Source organism: Bufo bufo, chromosome 1 (assembly GCF_905171765.1).
Source record: "Bufo bufo chromosome 1, aBufBuf1.1, whole genome shotgun sequence".
In the NCBI taxonomy this organism is placed as follows: Eukaryota; Metazoa; Chordata; class Amphibia; order Anura; family Bufonidae; genus Bufo; species Bufo bufo.
In genome coordinates this window covers 491,056,787-491,077,885 of record NC_053389.1, presented here as the reverse complement: position 1 = coordinate 491,077,885, position 21,099 = coordinate 491,056,787, and the positions used below count along the sequence as shown (strand labels likewise).

Below are 21,099 nucleotides of genomic sequence, written 5' to 3'. Positions count from 1 at the left end.
TGCCAGCGGATTAACTCCTTATATGCCACTATCAACACTGACCACGGCATATAAGAGGATGGCAGAGAGGGAGGGCACACATTCACATATTTGTTTTCATTTACGGAATCAACGTACTGTGACTGTGTTGTTGGTACATTATTACAAGATTTGGGGGCTCCACTTTTGATTTTGCCCAGGGCCACATATTGACTAAAACCGGCCCTGGTTGTTCTTTATGTTAACATAGTAAAATAGTATATAAGGCCGAAAAAAGACATTTGTCCATCCAGTTCGGCCTGTTATCCTGCAAGTTGATCCAGAGGAAGGCAAAAATTACCCCTGCGAGGTAGAAGTAAATTTTCCCCACTTGAGGGGAAAAAAAATCCTTCCCGACTCCATTCAGGCAATCAGAATATTTCCCTGGATCAATGACCCCTCTCTAGTAGCTATAGCCTGTAATATTATTACACTCCAGAAATACATCCAGGCCCCTCTTGAACTCTTTTAGTGAACTCACCATCACCACCTCCTCAGGCAGAGAGTTCCATAGTCTCACTGCTCTTACCGTAAAGAATCCTCTTCTATGTTTGTGTACAAACCTTCTTTCCTCCAGACGCAGAGGATGTCCCCTCGTCACAGTCACAGTCCTGGGGATAAATAGATGATGGGAGAGATCTCTGTACTGTCCCCTGATATATTTATACATAGTAATTAGATCTCCCATCAGTCGTCTTTTTTCTAAAGTGAATAACCCTAATGTTGATAATCTTTCAGGGTACTATAGTCCCCCCATTCCAGTTATTACTTTAGTTGCCCTCCTCTGAACCCTCTCCAGCTCTGCTATGTCTGCCTTGTTCATAGGAGCCCAGAACTGTACACAGTACTTCATGTGTGGTCTGATTATTTTTTTTTTTTTTGTGGTAGGACTATGTTCTCATCACGGGAATCTATGCCCCTTTTGATGCAACCCATTATCTTATTGGCCTTGGCAGCAGCTGCCTGACACTGGTTTTTACTGCTTAGTTTGCTGTTCACTAAAATTCCTAGGTCCTTTTCCATGTCAGTGTTAGGCCTTAGGCACACGACCGTAGTTCTAGTCCGCATCCGAGCCGCAGTTTTTGCGGCTCGGGTGCGGAGCTATTCATTTCAATGGGGCCGCAAAAGATGCGGACAGCACTCCGTGTGCTGTCCGCATCCATTGCTCCATTCCATGGACTCGAAAAAAAAATATAACATGTCCTATTCTTATCCGTTTTGCGGACAAGAATTGGCATTTCTACAATGGGCCACCCGTTCCGTTCCGGATCTGCGGTTTGCGGACAGCAAAAAACAGAACGGTCGTGTGCATGAGGCCTTACCCAGTGTTTTACTATTTAGTATGTACAGGTGACTTGCATTATTCCTACCCATGTGCATAACCTTGCATTATTCCTACCCATGTGCATAACCTTACATTTGTCACTGTTAAACCTCATCTGCTACTTATGTGCCCAAGCCTCCAATCTATACAGATCCCTCTGTAGCAGTATACTGTCCTCTTCCGTGTTAATTACTTTACACAGTTTAGTGTCATCTGTAAAAATTTATATTTTACTGTGCAAGCCTTCTACAAGATCATTAATAAATATATTTAGAGAATAGGGCCCAATACTGACCCCTGAGGTACTCCACTAGTGACAGTGACCCAATCTGAGTGTGTACCGTTAATAACCACCCTCTGTTTTCTATTACTGAGCCAGTTACTTACCCACATACAGACATTTTCTCCCAGTCCGAGCATTCTCATTTTATATACTAACCTTTTATGCGGTACAGTGTCAAATGCTTTGGAGAAGTCCAGATATACAACATCCATTGGTTTTCCGCTGTCAAGTCTCAAACTTACCTCCTCATAGAAACTGATTAAATTAGTTTGACATGACCGATCCCTCATGAAGCCATGCTAATATGGCGTTATTTGCTTATCTTCATTGAGGTGCTCCAAGATAGCATATCTTAGAAAACCTTCAAACAGTTTACCCACGACAGATGTTAAACTTACCAGCCTATAGTTTCCGGGCTCTGTTTTTGGACCCTTTTTGAATATTGTCACCACATTCACTATGCGCCAATCCTGTGGAACACTCCCTGTCGGTATAGAGTCCTTAACTATCAGAAATAAGGGTCTGGCTATGACATTACTTAATTCTCTTAGGATACGGGGGTGTATGCCATCTGGTCCTGGCAATTTGTTTATTTTAATCTTTTTAAGACGCCGCTGTACTTCTTCCTGGGTCAGACAGGGCACTTTTAATGAGGAATTTACTTTTACATTCTGCATTTCATCTGACAGTTTATTTTCTTCAGTGAATACAGTGGAGAAAAAAATATTCAATAGCTTTGCTTTCTCCTCATCATTCTCTGCAACTCCGCCCTCATCACTCTGTAAAGGGCCGACACCTTCAGATTTATACTTTTTACCATTTATATAATTAAAGAACATTTTAGGGTTAGTTTTGCTCTCTTTGGCAATTAATCTCTCGGTCTCTAGTTTGGACGGTTTAATTTGTTTTTTACATATTCTATTTTTTTCCTTATAGTTTTTCAGTGCTTCCTCGCCACCCCTGTTTTAGTGTTTTAAATGCTTTCTTTTTGTCATTTATTGCTTTCTTTACATTTCTATTTATCCACATTGGTTTCTTTTTGTTCCTTAACCTTTTATTCCCATAAGGTATGTACCTCTCACAATTAGATTTTAGGATGCTTTTAAAAATATCTCTTTTTGTTGCTGTATTTTTATTTTTGAGGACTTTGTCCCAGTTAGTTAGGCCTATGGCCTCTCTTAGTTGGCTAAATTTAGCTTTTTTGAAGTTTCGGATTTTTGTTCCTCCCTGAAGAAACACTCTTTTGAATGATAATTGGAAGGTTATTATTTTATAGTCACATCTGTTGTTCTGTCAGGTCTATTGGTTAATATTAAGACTAGTATGGCCGTCCCTCTAGTCGGGTTCTGTACTAGTTGTGAAAGGTAATTTTCTTTGGTTATTGCCAAGAACCTGTTTCCTTTATGAGATATACAAGTTTCAGTTTCCCAGTCTATATCTGGGTAGTGTAACTAATAAACTGAGTGTACCTTATTATTGTAAGTTAAAATATAACTGTTATTTAATTCAGATAAAATGAATTGAGACACTTGATAGAGTGTGTGACTGCACTACCTGAAGAGGGAGCTGAGAGATACTGACACATGTATGGCCCTTATCAGTTCCTTTGCGGATGTAAGCAGAAGCACTGCCACTGCTTATAGTGCTCTGCGATACACAAATCCATGTCCCTGAAGAGCCAATCTTTACTTGGCGAAACGCGTCGGATGATGGAATAGATCTGTTAGGGAGGGTAGCTATAAGGGATTTTTAGCACAGGTCCGAGGTTCCAGCGGTTGGGGGTCGTCCTTCTCAAGGCGGGTGCTCCTACTACAGCCATTGAGAGATATCCTGTCTATAGACTAGTTGGTATAGGGAAAGCTCTTAAGTGGTGAGAACCCCCTTCATTTTTCTACTGTTAGATGTCCCCCATCCGCAAAGGAACTGATAAGGGCCATACATGTGTCAGTATATCTCAGCTCCCTCTTCAGTGCAGTCACACACTCTATCAAGTGTCTCAATTCATTTTAACTGACTTAAATAAAAGTTATATTTTAACTTACAATAATAAGGTACACTCAGTTTATTAGTTACAGTTTGGAGTACATTAGTAAGTCAACTTACTTTAGACCTCTACTAAACACGTTTAATCTATATCTGGGTACCCACAGTAAATTCACATGTTCATGTCCCTCACTTATATCTTCTCGGACTGTGAGCTTAAGGATACTTTCACACTAGCGTTTTTCTTATCTGGCACTGAGTTCCATCCTAGGGGCTAAATACCGGAAAAGAACTGATCAGTTTCATCCCCATGCATTCTGAATGGAGAGAAATCCATTCAGGATGCATCAGGATGTCATCAGTTCAGTCACTGAACAGCATTTTGGATGGAGGAAATACCACAGCATGCTGCGGTATTATCTCCGTCCGAAATTCCGGATCCGGCATTAATTTACATTGAAATGTATTAGTATTAGTAGTATTGTATTAAAAATACTGCAATGCCGGATCCGTCCTTTTGGTATGAGGATGACATACGGAGAGACGGATCCATTCTTGCAATGCATTTGTAAGACGGATCCACATCCGGATCCGTCTACAAAAGCTGTCCGTTTGCATGCAGATTGCCGGATTCGCAGCCAGTTTTGGCGACGGAACTGCTTGCCGGATCACTCTGCTGCAAGTGTGAAAGTAGCCTTAGACAGGACTTTACATGAAGGTAGACCCCTCCCCCTCTCCGGTTTTGGCAGTCATTTCTAAACCGACTGTAACCCTGTCCTCCTCACACATCACTAATTCCAGGGCACCAGTTTTATTAGTCAGGGTTCTGGCATTAGTAAATATACATTTAAGAGGTTTATGTATATTTTTTACCCTACACCTTTCCTTCTGAACTGTTCTAGTCCCTTCTTCCATTCCTCCCCCAGTCCCATTATCTTGCCCCAGGTCTCTATCTGCACTATCTTCCCCTCCTATAACGTAATTACCCTCCCCAGTCCCTAGTTTAAACACTCCTCCAACCTTCTAGCCATCTTCTCCCCCAACACAGCTGCCCCTTCCCCATTGAGGTGCAGCCCGTCCCTACGATAGAGCCTGTAGCCGAGAGAGAAGTCGGCCCAGTTCTGCAGGAACCCAAACCCCTCCTTCCTACACCAGTTCTTGAGCCACTTGTTAACCTCCCTAATCTCCCACTGCCTTTCTTGTGTGGCTCGTGATACAGGTAGTATTTCGGAAAATACTACCTTTGAGGTCCTTGCCCTAAGCTTTTGACCTAAATCCCTAAAATCATTTTTAAGGACGCTCCACCTACCTCTAACTTCATCATTGGTTCCGATATGGACCATGACCGCTGGACCTTCTCCAGCCCCTCCCAGTAATCTGTCAACCCGATCTGCGATGTGTCGAACTCGACTGCCAGGAAGACAACACACCGTTTGACGATCCCGATCTTTGTGACAGATCGTCCTATCTGTACCCCTAATAATTCAGTCTCCCACTACCAGCACCTGTCTGGCCTGCCCTGCTCTCCTGGTCCCCTGCTTACTGGAGCTGACATTCCCCTGACTGGCAGAGGAATTGTCCAGCTGCAGCAGTGCTCTCTCTGAACTGACATTCCCCTCATCTTCCAACCTTGCAAACTTGTTGGGGTGTGTCAGATCAGGGCTAGCCTCCCTGGCACTCTTCCCTCTACCCCGCTTTCTAACTGTTACCCAGCTAGCTACCTCACTTTCCTCAGCCTCCTCTCTGTCACCCTCCCTCTCATCTACCCCAAAGAGTGCTTGCTCGGTGAGCAGCAACTCTTTTCCAAATTGTCAACGCCTCTCAGTGTTGAAACTCAGGATAAGTGAATTTCTAAAAAGTTATTTAAATTTGTCTGAACCTGCAAAAAAATTCAATTCGGGTACGTGAGGAGTCTTATAGAACAGACAAGCTTCTGCTGGGTATGCAAAATAACTTTCCAAAAGGAACAGAAAATTAAGCCTCTTTTGGCTCTCAATTCTACCCAGATGATTATGAAGAAATTTGGGTCAAATTTTAATTCTAAGAAATAGATTTTCTCATCTTTAGTTCTAACACCCAAATACAAGGATTTCAAAGATCTGCTATGAAAATGGGCAGATGTCTGGGACTAGACAGACATAGAGGATCATGTCAGTGGGTGTGGAAGTCAAAGAGGTGATTGAAGCTTAGGAGGAGTGGAGTCCAATAAACTACTATGTAAGGAGATTGAGATGAGGCCTGGAAATCTTCAGAGGGGTTATTGGAGATTGAAAGAGAGCCACAGAGGCTGGGAAGTCTGAGACACTGTCAGTACTGTCCAAGAGCATCATTTTACGACTAGTCACCCTATGGCCTGATCAAAGACCAAATAGAAGTTCAGCATGTGAGAGAAAGTGTGCTATGACTGGACAAAGCCAAGGACCATGCCTACAAACTGACAGATCAGTTAACACTGAATCACACATCAGTGTCTGTAAACACCCTCCTCCTGCAAGTGTAGAACTATGCAAGTATAAAGTTGAAATGTGCACTGCATTTCCAAGTAAAAGTTAAAGTGGTAGCCTGTAATAGGTAGTAACCATTTATGGACTGTGTGAACTATGAGCTTGAACTGTGACAAAGGAGATTGCACTATGGATAGAAGACCGGTATTATTGGCTAGCTAGCTACTTGTGCAGCGAATACTGAAGGAGCCGATGCAGAGGATGGAAGTGGTAGTGGCCCTGATAGGCCTCACTGAGAAACTGCAACTGTTCTGTGCCCACCAAACATGAGAGAAACCACAAAACTCTGTTCCTCCGCTAGAAAGTACAACCATCATGCTTACCACTTAATGTGACAATAACTGCTAATGACGTTTTACCTTTACATGAGAAAATAAATAATTCCTGTTTGCACCAAAATGTTTCTGCAATATTCCAGTGGGGCATAGAATTCAAGTTCTAAAAATGCTTGAGATTGTTGTGAATGCCAGAAAAAACAACCAAAAAATACATAAATGTAAAAGAAATAGTAGAATGCATATTTAAAGGAAGCCAGCAGAAAGCTGCAATGTCCCAATGCCTATGGCATAGGGACGTGCCCAAGGCCTCATCACATATCTTGTCTTTGAAAATTAAGAAGTAATGGAAAGATTATTATTATTCCACAGATTTGTAGGTCCTGCATTCATAGCTTGGCACCACATGAGATTTTAGAATTTATGTTTAGCTGTTATTAAGCATTAGGGAAACAGTGGGGAACAGCAGCTGCAGTCCTTGGCAAATATCCAGCTTTGTTTTTTTGTCTTTTCTTTATACTAGAGACTATAATCAACAGTATGTCTTTATATCACTATATCTACATCACGAAGGGAGTCTGACTGGTGCAAACATGAGTTCGACAATACACACAAGGTATACACATTTACAACTCCTGTGAGCTAAGCTCCTTTCCTGTAGCCAAAAATGAATGGCTCAATATTATGTCAGCAACCAGGTACTGAAAAATAAGATCATTTACCCTCTAGAATACATTGAATCACAGGATTCTATACATTCATGGATAGTGAATGATTAACTCAGGTAGACTGTCTTGACACTTTCCCATCCATTTTCCACTTTCAAATAGAAAATATTTACTACACAGCATAAATAACTATATTATACTTGCATATGAGTGCACTTTATGGTTTAAGCTATAAAATAGGAATACAAATAGAAATATGTGTAAGATTTAATACTGAATGGCATACATTAAATGGTATAACTAAGTGCCGCTGCCTCTTCAGGGATGCCGGAAGTTGGAGCACCACTGATCTGATATTGATAATCTAGCCTGAGTATAGGCCATGAATACTGAACTTCTGAAAACCACTTTAAGACAGTTGCAATAGGTATGCCAAAGAAATAGGTATTTAGCTGAATGGAGCAAAATTAAAATGCCCCCTTTACTACACTGTATGTAGTTAACAGTATTAAAAAGTTTTAACCCCTCAATGGCCATTTTATTTAGCATTCCATCTTAATAATGCTATTATTTTCCGTTATAACCATGTTATAACGGAAAATAATAAAGTGAAGTTTGGGTCCCCATTGACTTTAATGTGGTCCGGGTTCAGGTCAAGTTCAGGTCCCGAACCCGAACTTTGACCTGAAGTTCTGAAGTTTGGCCGAACCCGGCAAACCCGAACTTCCACGGGTCCGCTCATCCCTACTGGCCATATATTTGAAATAAAGATTGGCTGCATATAAAAACAGACTCCCTGGTACTTGAGCACAATGGCAGGTGATTGGCTGAAGTTTTCCAGCATGGTGGATTGAATTTTCGGCAGACAAGAGTCTGCCTTTGGTGATCGCGTACGCTCATTCACGATAGTTTTTCAAATGACGCCCAATTTAATCTCATGAATATGGCCAATTTAGGTGTTGTTAGGGGCAGTGCTGGAGCTGTGGCAGAGAAAGGAGAAGGGCATCATGGGTTTGGTTGGATTCTCAACAGTAAGTGTTACATACAGGATGGAAACAAACCAGAGTGATTTATTTACATGGTGAAAATGGACTCATGAGAGTTGAAGTTGATTTAAAAAAAAAAGCACTAGGACAATATACATGAGGTAAGAAACTACATGAGCATATCTGTTAAATACTATAGCAATCCCGGAAAACTCCTTTAATGTGGGGGTCAGTGAACATCTCCCATGCTGCTACTGAGACCACTAGTTACTCTATCTTGGGTTATGTAGATGAGTATTGTTTACATCCTAGTAGAGGCATGTATAGGATTTTTATGTATAACCCTGTACAGTAATGTCAATCAATGCCAAATAAACAATTAATACAGATCAGACTACAGAGAAATGAAAGATGGCAAGATAAGTAGATAGATGGATAGATAGACGGATGGGCAGACAGATAGTTACAGATTGTACTAGAAAAATGGGTTCTAAATGGTTATTATATAGAACACAACCACATTTTTCATCCACAGTTTTGATGGGGTCGAATGTCTTTTACAACTGTTACTTTACACATACTTTCATAAGTAATCTAGATATTCCCACAGTATATGTAGCATGGTGTGCTTTTAAGTATGCCTTAAGAATGTTAGGGTCTGCTAAACTAAACCTCAACTGGTGCTCGTACTGTATGTGGACGTTCCTTAAAAATGCCACCTACTGTATTCCCAAGTGAACAGGTGCAATACCATGCAGCCCCTCTGTTGCTCTGCAGCTCCTCGCTCTACAGAGCTGCAAATGGTCGCTACGCTTATTTAAAGGAAATGCTAGCATGGAGATGGGGTGTTGATTCATGAAAACAAATCTTTGTAATTATACACCATTGCATTTTTGATAGTACTGTAAGGCATTTCAAAACGGCTCTGGTTTGACATTTTACTACATATGTATGAAAAAAAAGGCTGAAGGGGGTCAGTTTGCTTTTACTAGCATACTACCTCTTTCTATTGGGTTCCGGGATCACTGCAATGTCCTATTGCTCAATTAATCTTTCATAGCAGTTGTACACAAAAACTTTGTGAACACTCAAATTTTGCTAATAGCGCATACATACATCCAATTAAAAAAATTCTAACACAAACGTGCAGCAAAATGACTTTTGTCTCAATACTGCTTTGAGATGATCAGCTAAGGGAGAAGAGCACCTCAGTGGCAGCTAGGACATGCCATCACAGCCTGCATGTAAGTCCGTGTACACTTCCTTGTTGAATAGATACGTGTGATGCAAGAAAGCCAAGAAGCTGCTGAAAAGGGCAAAATCGACATTCAAATGCCAGTGCCATCTTATGCTCTAGGTCACTGAGTAGTGGTGGCATGTATCAACATACTAAATAAAGGTTCCCATACACATTGGACAAAACTTTGCTGAACCCAACAATTTTGGCAGAAATGGCCTGGGAGCTAATGGGGAGAAATACCTATTGACCAAACTGGAGTTTGTTGATGCAAAACTGCTGACAGACATAGGTAGAAGCAAGAGACAGGAGCTAATGCATACCTCTGTGCGTGATTTTAATCAAAGGGACTTTGCACCCTGTGGGCGTCTCTCCAGGATTAGGAAGTGCACTGGGGAGGACCTGTAGGCTGCAGTGCTCAAGCTCAGTGTATGAGCAGCTGCATAGATCCTCCCCTCTGCCATGAGTGACAGGCGTAACATCCAACCACAGCAAAGGGGAGGGTCTGTAGAGCTGCTCCGGTGCACTTGCTGGAGCGGCACCTGCAGAATTCAATTTTTTTTAATTTTTTTTTATGCATCCCTCACTAGGATGTTACCACATAGGCAACTACATGGCAATTACACACTACACTTCATCATCTCCTGTGTCTTGTCTTGACAGTTTAGCAGATCATATTGCACATTCCCCTTCCAAACAGGATATCACCAGCTTGAAACCCCCTTTTCTTTCAAAATAACCATTGTTTTGCCATTGAATTAATAAGTCATTCCCATGAAGTACTGTCAGTCATAACAAGCGAAACTACAGAAGATTATTACTAATGAGTCTTTTACACTGCTAAATACTGGAACCACTGCCCCACCCCAACCCTAGATAGCACTTCTGCTGTGACACAGTAGAAGTTACAGAAATCTCATTCATTGAAATTGGGCTTGAAAAATGCATGAAAATGCTGCAGAAGCAACCCCATTCGAATGTGTGGAACTGATTTCAGCTGCAAACTAAATCTGCAACAAATCTGCTATTAGAGATGAGTGAAATTCTCTAAAAATCACAGAATCTTACAAAAAAAATTGCTTTGTGATGAATTACTTTGTCACAAAGCGCATTTCTTTGTAAATAGTAGGTGCAATGACAGGGAGCTGTCAGGAGGGCAGAGATAAGGGCTACAGATTGAGCCATCACAGCAGCTCTCTGATGGATTTCAGTGGAAAGCAGCTTGCTCCCAATAAATGACCACTCAGATGCTGTGATTTTAATTGACCATAGCACTGGAGGGGTTGAATATCTGTGATTGGTGGGTGTCTGCTGTTTTTTAACAGCTTCTGTTGTGAAAAACAGTAGGCACTCCCTGGCTATGGCACATGCTCAGCTCCATAGTGGAAGCCATCTTTAAAAAACCCAACATCTGCCGTACATGTGTGTTGCCCACTCAGGAGCTGAACTGGTGCTGTACAAGGCGTTGTCAGGGACTTAAATAGTGATGACCTATCTTCAAGATAGGTCATGAATATCTGATTGGTTGGGGTTTGACTATCAGCACCTCCACCAATCAGTTGAAGCCTTTTCATTGTATGCAAGGCCCAGCATCATACATTGTATAGTGGTTGTGCTTGCTATTGAAATTTCATCCCATTCACTTGAAAGAGACTGAGCTACAGAAAGATCATGTGATGGACATGACATCTAGAGATGAGTTTTCCCCCCCAAAAAAATTTGACTTTGTTACGAGACACATTTCATTGTATGTAGTGGGCACAATTACGGGGAACGGCGATCGCGACATCCCCATTATTGAACCTCTCAGATGGTGAGTTCAACGCTGATCTCGGCATCTGACAGTCACATTGAGACCTTTCAGGGGTAAATCAGGGGTAAAAACAAAAAATACATACCTCATCCATTTGCTCGCATCATCACTGATGACGTCACTGTTTCTGGCCAGCTCACAGACGTGGTGACGTCACATGTCAGCGCGTGCAAGACTTGGCATGTTATCTTCAATCGAGATGGTTGTGACGGCTTCTTCGCGAGAAAATGGTTGAGGTGAGTATGTTTTTTTTGTTTGTTTTGCTTTTACCTCCATTTCAGGAAATTCAGCTTCTTGACAAATCAAATTTTTCCTAAAGTTTGGATAGAAGTCCACTTCATTAACTTCGATTTTCTCAACACTGATGACTAGGACTGAGCGAATCGGGTTTGGACTATTGTATCCAAACCTGATTAGTTTGAAAACTTCATTTAGAATAGCAATAAAAATGTGTTGGCTCCGCTGAAGCCTTGTTCTTCTCGCTACAAGTAACCTGTGACATCACGCTATAGTTCGGGTCTGCGTATAAATTACTGTTTCAAAAGCCAAAGCCGAAATGAGGCACAAACCAGAGTTTGGTTTCAGATTTTGAAACAGTAATTTATGTGCAGAACCGGACTGTAACTTCAAGCAAGCAAGTCTTACGTTACTTGAGGTGAGAAGAACAAGGCCTCAGCGGAGCGCATATTCTAAACGAAATTTTTTAATGAATCCGGGTTGGATAGAGCAATCCGAACCGAATTCGCTCAAGCCGACTAATGATATCACATACCTAGGAAGAAGCTTAAGTGCCCGCCTGAGCGCCATGGGTCCTTCTAATACTGATCAACAGGGCGCTGGGATTTGGACCACCACCAGTCAGCTATTGATGACCTACGGTATGCTAAGAATAGGTCATAAATATTTGAGGCTAGGACAACCTCTTTAATAAACCTATTCAGCATGGAAAAACAGAATCATGCCTCCTGATCTAATTGTGAATGCCCAGAGTTTGGCCTTCTATTTTTAAAATGCAGTTGTCAAATAACTTGACCTAAATATCCATGAAATGCTTTGCTGTTTCCCTTACATAGATGCTGCCTTGCGACAGTATATTCTTACAACCTAATAGAAAAAGAATATTTTCTAACTGTACCATAACATTTCATTTTAAAATTTAGCTTAATAGTGGAGATGTATCCTTAGGTCTTCATTGTGGTTTCCATCTTTCTGGACAATCTCTATAGACTAATAAATTACATAACTTTCATGCAATATGATACATATATCTTCATTAAAATATACACGTAGTCTAGTCGTTGTCATTTAACAGCTTAAATTGAGTTTCTTATAAAATGATGGCAAACCCCCAGGATATTCAATTACTTTACGATCGGTTCGGGTCTGACCTATTGGTTCTGAGAATGAGGGTAATGCAGCTATGATATAATATTGAGCATTTTTTATTTCTTTCCTGTGCAGAGCAGCGTTCCCGACCACTACGGCATGGCCTCCACGGTCTGGTAGCCAGGAGTGCTTGTGTGAATCGAAAAGTAAAGCAGCGCGTCATTCCCTTTCATTCTCAGAATTGGTTAGGGGCTAGAGGTGGCCACAGATGGGAACAACAATTTATGAAGCACACGTACAGTATATTGTAAGACATGAAGCAGATAACAAGCTATAAAGTGCAGCTATATATGTTACTACTTCATTTTTACTGTTATCACCATTGGATCTGAGGTCACTCCCAAGACACCTGCACCATGGAAGGTAATTGATGAATCATCTCAAGCACTGATGTCACAGTCACATCTTAATGATCAGGCCAACTTGAGCAGCTTCCTGAGCTGTGGCCTTCATGTAATCCTGTTAATTCTAACCACAGAGGTCACTGTGTCACCAGCTGAACAAAAACATTCCCATGGCTCTGTACAGATGTACACATGAGCAGGTATTATTAGTTACTGTAATTTATCTTACACGTAAAAGATACCATAACTGTGCACTGACCCATTGCATTACTTACATGTGCATGTACAACAACACAATAGATGTCACGATTCATGCTGAGGGTCTGTTTTTCTTCAATTAAAATTACTCAGTGATCTGAAATACTATTTCCTAATGTGGACAGGTAAATAATATAAAAAATGTTTGGTACTGGTGTCTTCTAGTGCCTGAACATGGGCTTATTTCCAAAATGAGTCCAAATGCTTACAGGACTTCTACAACTATGTAAATTTACGATACAAACACTCTCAGTTTATAATATACATCATGTCAAAACTCAAGCCATGATCTCAAGTACCACATCTGCAGGCTCATACAAATAGACTGCTATAGCTGGGGCCCACTGACCACTAGGGAGAAAAAGAACTCAGAGCATTGGCATTGTCCTTTTTTAACTATCCTCTTGGCTCAACATAACCTGAGATGCCTGGTATAAGGTGACCAAGTCTGAAAAAAAAACATGATTTTGTGATACTCTATCAGGAGGTATTTTAAGCAAACCTCCAGATCAAGAGAAAAAAAATTCACATTAACTTCAGATACACCAATTCCCAGGATCCTCTTCTGCCATCTAAGACATCCACACTGCTTCTCAGGCTACCTTCCTACTGCCCTTGGATTGGCCAGTATTGCTCATGTGAGCAGTGCTGGCCAATCCAAGAGCAGGACTGGAAAAGCAGGAAGTCTCTTAGACTACTGATGCATAGTGTGCATCAGGTAGTCTGAGAAGCAGTATGGCCATCTTGGATGGCAGAAGATGAGCTTGGGAATTGGCGGATCTGCAGCTAATAATATGAAAAGGAAGTCACCAGGTAAGTGTTTTGTTTGTTCCTCAGTTAACATGAATTTTTCTTCTTGAAACAGATGGTTGCCTTAAATTATATATGTGTCTTTATTTGACCACCCAGTGGTTGCGTGGTATATTGCAGCCTGTTGAGGTGATCTGCTAATCTCACAAGATTTAGCTTTCTTGCTACAGAAATAAATGCTTTAATTTTATAGTGAATGTGCACCCTAAGGCAGGACATCATACTGATTGACGATTGACATGAAAACTACAGGTTAGGTCCCTGTCATGGACGTTCCCGCGATAGGTGCCAGGAGTTTGGTGAGACTGGCAACACGTGGTTTGATCTGAAATGTTTTCCTTTTGGATCAAATGACATCTGTGTTGTTTCTGGTGCTTGACACCTTCTTTCCCCAGGTGTGGCTATTAGGGTCATTTAACCTTCCCTATGTATAGTTGCTTCTCCCACAATGCTGTGCGGTTTATAGCTTCTGTCTAGACCTTTGGATAGATTGTGGTTGGATCTCGGGGGAGTTCCTGGTGCTTCCATTGCTCCTTTGAAGTTAAGTCTTTCGTTTCCCTTTTGTATTTTGTTTGGGTTCTGTGTTGTATTTCCCTATTGTTTTTATTAGACCTGAAGGAGACTCGTGTTCGTCCTTCCTTTTGGAGGAACAGGTAGTGTCGTCCCTGCCATTAGTACCAGGGTCCTAAAGGGCTTGATAGGACTCTAGGTATTCCTGCGTATGAACTCACCTACCTTTGGGGTCTGTTCATACTGGTAGTCAGTCAGGCCTGATTCCCTGTTCCCCCCTTCCCTCCTAAGTGTGACAGTCCCAGATTGTACATTAAGGCCAAAGAGCTTTAATGTGTAACTGTTTTGGTTTAAAGGGATATTCCATTTTAAATTATTTTCTTCATTTGTTTCTTTATTTAAAAGGAAATCATTCAATTTTCCAATAAACATGTATTTAAATTCTGTATGCATACCTTATATCAGGCAGTTAACCCCTATATGCAGTCAGTGGTATAGCTCATGTATCAGTCATTTGTAATGTATCCATGGCCTAACTAAAACATGGCATCAGTCATGTGACATTCTTTACACTCTGACATTCAGTAAGCAGCTGTATTACATGGCAAACATGTGCTAGGTCAGCACACAGGACACATCCATGTAATAAATTATTAGAGCTAGTGCTGGATTAAAGATTTTTATTGTGATCATTACAGTAAATACATCATTGTGTGCCTGTCTGTAGATGATTTGTAAAATAGATATCTGTAGGTAATATTGTGATATTGTTAATAAAGTTGAGTGTGTAAAAAAAACAACAACATAATACCTTGATCTGTTTCTACACAGAGGTGATCTGCAGGTAGTAATAGTGTATATACTGTACAAAACAATACACTACTATTCACCTGTACGATACCTGGGCAGTTAAAGAGGTTGTGTCACTTCACCACGTGGCATTTATCATGTAGATCAAGTTAATACAAGCCACTTACTAATGTATTATTATTATCCATATTGCTTCCTTTGCTGGCTGGATTCATTTTTCCATCACATTATACACTGCTCGTTTCCATGGTCATGACCACCCTACAATTCAGCAGTGGTGGTCCTGCTTGCACACTATAGGAAAAGGGGCCGGCCTCTCTAATGGGAATTCAAATAGGCTGGTACCTTTTTCTATAGTGTGCAAGCACGGCCACTGCTGCTGGATTACAAGGTGGAAAAATGAATCAAACCAGCAAAGGAAACAATATGGACAATCACAATACATTAGTAAGTGGCTTGTATGAACTTTCTCTACATAATAAATCCTATTTGCTAAAGTGACACAACCCCTTCAACTGAAAGTCAGGTCACATGATACTTCCAGGGGCGGACTAGGAACTTAAAGTGCCCCTGGAAAAAATACTAAAAGTGGTCCCGTTTTGTAGGGTCCAAATTGATGGAACGCAGGGCCAGCAATACCATATTGTGCCACATTATACCACCCCAACAGAGCCAAATACCACAGTCCATCACAAAATACTGCCAGCAGCACAAAATACATCCTCAAAAACTTCCACTGGCCAGCCGTGAGGAGGGCCCAGGTGGCCCCCTGGACATCAGCCCACAGGGAAATTTCCCTGTAAGGTCTATGGCCAAACCGTCACTGGATACTTCTGAGGATCACATGACGGCTCACATGACTGACACCATGTTTAGTCCAATCCAGCTCTCCTACGGACGCATTTTATAGGACTAAAACGGGACGTACCATATTTTTTTTCTTTAGGGAGAGGCAAATGCACTGATATAATAGAGATATGCAGGGGTGTCGTTAGGGCAAAACATTTGCGGCTTGAGCCCCGGATGTTTTGACAAGTTGCCCGAATGTTATGCTGGCAGCAGTGGCGTAACTACCAGGGAAGCAGCTGCTTCGGGGCCCGGGCTGACAAGGGGCCCGGCGCCCGACAGCCTGACACCAAGTGTCTTGATTATCTAATACAATTTTTCGTGCCAGCGCAGTCATTTCCACACAATCTCCTGCACAGCCCGCAGCCTGACTCCGCCCACTCATGTGACTGACCATGTGCTCCTGACATCATGAAAGGTCCTTTTGCCCACTAGGAACTATCATCTCCTGAGGTAGGACATGTGAATGGAGCATTTCTAGGTGCATGTTTTGGCTGTATTCTGCCCCGTGCCCTGTACTGTACTCCCTATACTGCACTGTGTGTGCCTCCTGCCCTGTACTGTACCCCCCCCATGCTGCACTGTGTATACCCCCTTCCCTGTACTGTACCCCCTATGCTGTATTTTCCCCCCTGCCCTGTACTGTGCCCCCCATGCTGTATTCTGCCCCCTGCCCTATGCTGCACTGTGTGTGTGGCTCCTGACCTGTACTGTGCCCCTTATGCTGCACTGTGTGTGCCTCCTGCCCTGTACTGTACCCCCTATAATGCACTGTGCCCCCTATGCTGCACTGTGTGTGCCCCCTGCCCTGTATTGTGCCTGCTATGCTGTACTGTCCCCCCTGCCCTTTAGTGTGCCACCTATGGTGCATTGTACCCCCTATGCTGCACTGTGCATCCCCCCCTTGCCCTGTACTGTACCCCCTATACTGTACTGTGCCCTGTACATTGCAGCCTCCCTTCTCTGTCTCTAGTGCTTGCCACTTGGCACTATCATGGCACACTAAGGCCTGTTTCACATCACGTTTTGCCATTCGTCTAATGCAGGAGTAGGCAACCTACGGCACCCCAGCTGTTGTGAAACTACAACTCCCAGCATGCATTATTGCTCTGCTCTTCTCATAAATCCCATAGAAATTAATGGAACATGCTGGGAATTGTGGTTTCACAAGAGCTGGAGTGCCGAAGGTTGCTGACCCCTGGTAATGTATACATAAAATGTATATGTTAACAGGTGACTCAGACTGACACCATAAAATAAATGATACGTTAATGTATACGTTTTTTTTTTAACAGACTTTGCAGGATACAAAAGCATAGTGTGCTGCGCTTTTGTATCCCATTTTCCAACGTAAACATCAAACGGATGGCAAAAATGTGATGTGAACTCTCCCTTACATATGCACATATAGGATGCCAGGATAGTCATGGAGGGGGGGGCATACAAAATTTTGCTGTGGGGCCCAATCAGTTCTAGCTACGCCCCTGGCTGGCAGGGCCGGCCGCTCTGACTCACCTGCGCTGCGCAGCCCCGCCATCCTAATCCGTATCCTGCAGTAACTGAACTTTAAAACAGCTCTCATGATCTCATTACTATCTTACACACTCAGCTCCGGAAACATGCAGAGCGGGCGGCGCTCGCTCACTGACGTCACGCGCCTGCTCCTCCCACTAGGTGGCCCAAGCGTGTGACGTCAGTGAGTGAGCGCCGCCAGCACTGCCTGTTACTGGAGCTGAGTTTGTAAGTCAAGATAATAATGAGATGAGCGCTGATTTGTGGGGTTGCCCAGAAGGCTAGGCCCTTCACAGTAGTTATTAACCCCTTTCAGCAGTCCTCCATTCACTGAAGGGGGGACTGCTGAAAGGGGTTAATAACTATTGTGAAGGGAGGACTGCTGAAAAGGGTTAATAACTACTGTGAAGGGGGGGACTGCTGAAAGGGGTTAATAACTACGGTGAAGGCCCATGGGTGTGTGGCTTCATGGGGAGGGGGCGTGGCTTCACAGGGGCGTAATACAATAGGCTTGTGCCCCGGATGTTTTCAGACCCTAGCAACGCCCCTGGAGGTCTGTGAGCAAAATTTTAAATACATGTATATCAGAAATTTGTGTAAAGAAATAAATGTAATCATTAAAACCGGAACATCCCCTTAGGCCCCTTTCACACAAGAGAGTATTCTGTGCGGTTGCAATGCGTAATGCGAACACATTGCGCCCGAACACATTGCGCCCGTCATTCATTTCAATGGGTCTGTGTACATGAGAGTTGGTTTTCACACATCACTTGTACGTTGCGTGAAAATCGCAGCATGTTCTATAATTCTGCGATTTTCACGCAAGTGCAGATGCGATGTGTTTTTCACTGATGGTTGCTAAGAGATGTTGTTTGTGTACCTTCAGTTTTTTATAACGCGTGTGCTAAATGCATTAAATCACATTGTACCCGCGCGATAAAAACTGAACAACTGAACGCGATCGTAGACAAAGTGAATGAACTTGCTTGAGAAATCGCACATTTTTAACTGAACGCATCCACAACGCATACGGACCTATTCCGCTCACACTCGTCTGCAAGGGGTCAAAGCTGTAACTGAGTGTTATGAAAGTCGGCCTTCAGTGTTGTACTGAGTGCTGAAGACGCCTGTGTGAAACAAGTCAGATAGGCAGGGAGATGGACAGTGATCGTTGGGCCACATGTCCATAGTCATGGACTGGGCTAGTGACGAGGTGCCTGGAAGCTTCTGTATGTTACACATAGGCATCGTCTGCAGACTGAAGACAGATGCTCCATAGAAATGCTGGTAGAGCTTTGAGAAGAAGACCTTTCCTTTGTTAGTTTTTTTGGGAGAAAGAAACATCTTTCCTTAATTTGGTATATCACATCAATGTTTAACATTCCTGTCGCTACACAATATTAAAAATAAACCAAAACGACAGTTACACTCTAAGCTATGCCTCTTACCACTGTATTTGAATGCATAAAGAGCTTAGAATAGACTCCAAACAGGTGTATAAGCAAACACAGCATAGCCTCCAGGCGGATACCAGGTAAGCTGGCTTCCATGAAAGTAATGTGAGCTCTGATGTGATGAAGCACACTCTGTACAGAACTGCACATGTTGGCCTCATATAGTGAATAATAAACATAATGGCATACCTACAGGTTGTAGACCAACATACCGTGCATGCAAAGTATACGAAAGCAAATAATCACAGCACCTAGTTCTAAATGGCCAAGTGTGAGCAGAATAAAAAAGCAAATGTCTAGTTGGTTCCATTTGATTGCTAAGGTTATACATATGTGTAATGTGTATATACAAGATGGCCACCGTGATGTCAAAGACTTGGAATCACTACAATAGACGAGACTGCTATAGCGAGCATGTATTCACAGCTAGCATATTCAATGATAAACCGACAGGTTGTGCCTGGCAAAGCTCAATGTGACTTTTCTTCATGGAAAAGCGGTGAGAAATATATTCCCACATAGTAAGGCTTGAAAGTGAATGTGAACCATTGTCACTAAATGTGAAAAGTCATAGGTGTCTAAGAAAGTAGTGGTGGTCTTCATAAATAAGGTGCTGAGCATACACATCATTCATGTTCATGTAGTGACATGGGAATTGGTATAATGTTAAATGTGTCCCCATGTCTGAAAAAAGGGGCTCTACGGAGAACAGCAACCTATAAACCCACCTTTTTGACTATAGCATATTACATATGACTTTCTATTGAAGAGTATTGACTGTCTAGTTACAGAGCATACAATGAAACGCAATATATACATGTACATGGTCCAAGGAAGGATGGACTTACCATCTGGGTCTGGCTCTTAGGACAGCCATTGATGTCTTCCACTTTTTCATTTGCTAAATGAAAAAAGAGATGTATAAGTGGAAAAAGAAGGAAGCTACAAGAACTTGAGTCACAATGTATTTACTCACCTACAGCGCTACTCTACCGGTCTACTGTCTGCTACCGAACACACGATAAACATACACAATCCTACAGGAGTGGAAGTGTGAATGTGATCTACTGCTCATTCCCCAGCCCCTGCCAAGGAACTGCTGACATGGAATCCTCCCCAATTGTCTCTGCATTGACAAGGATAGTGTTTCAAGGCATCCTCGAAAGAATGATCCCCTCCAGCAAACAGAATGCACACATGGAAGACATATGGTTTGATCAAGTCCTCATCTCTGACATTGTAGCATGGGAAGGAAAATAACGGTTGGGCTGATACTTCCCTGCTTTTATATACAAATGAACTTTCAAAAGACTCACACAAAGTATGAGCGGTGGAGATATCTGGAGTTAGTAAGCGCAGGGCAGACAGACACACATTGAGCTTAACCTTTTCAAGTCCAAAGCCATGCAACCACCCAGCCAGAGTCTATCCCTCCTCTATAGCACAGCTGGGACCCCAGACTTACCAATGATCTGAATGATCTCTGCCAGCAGGACACCATCAGCTACGTCTTGTTGTAAATCCTTTATCAGCCTCTTGTGACCAGACTTTGCAAGGTAGTGATTTGCCCAGTCAGTGTAAATCTACAAGACATAGGGAAGAGGGAGGGATAAGGGAGAGAGAAGATAAAAATTATTCAGAAAGGCATTTTGACTTCAATAGCAGAAGTATTCAGGACTGCATTCCAACCGGGGAAGTCACAGCTCGAAAGGAAACCGTTATGCTGCTATTATTTAAACAATTTCTTTCCTATTCCCAGCTCTAATGACTCACTTTTTTTATTTTTTTCACGAGGGTCGTGGTAGTTCTCTGGCCACACAAGAAATGCACTCTCACTTCACGGCTGTCAAGGAAACTGCTGTCACAAATCAGTTGCCCTACTTCCTCTTTAATGGCTAAGACCAATTGATTTATCAGGGCTGAAGTGCCAGGGATTAAAGAGTTGTACATTACAATGCAAGTATGTTTTTGCTTTCTTTTAAGAACCTGATATATCTTATGACTACAGTAAAAAGAAAAACTAAAGAAAGCAGCACCATACAAAAAAAGAGAGCATGAGTGTTTTTTTTATAACTACA

At 42.2% G+C, this 21,099-nt stretch overlaps 1 protein-coding gene across 11 annotated transcripts in view; it reads right to left on the bottom strand.

Moving 5' to 3' along the window:
* Window positions 1-21,099, bottom strand: part of NAV3 (neuron navigator 3) — a 549,543-nt gene that overhangs the window by 227,044 nt on the left and 301,400 nt on the right. For 9 of the 11 annotated variants that reach the window (XM_040410312.1, XM_040410320.1, XM_040410268.1 and 6 more), the window contains exons 2-3: window positions 20,487-20,604; window positions 19,870-19,922 (exon numbers count right to left, since the gene is read on the bottom strand). In XM_040410312.1, the coding sequence (XP_040266246.1) occupies window positions 19,870-19,922; window positions 20,487-20,604 (171 nt within the window). Of the gene's footprint in view, window positions 1-19,869; window positions 19,923-19,997; window positions 20,086-20,486; window positions 20,655-21,099 lie in introns of those variants that run through there. The other 2 variants (XM_040410328.1, XM_040410336.1) reach the window with 2 other exon arrangements.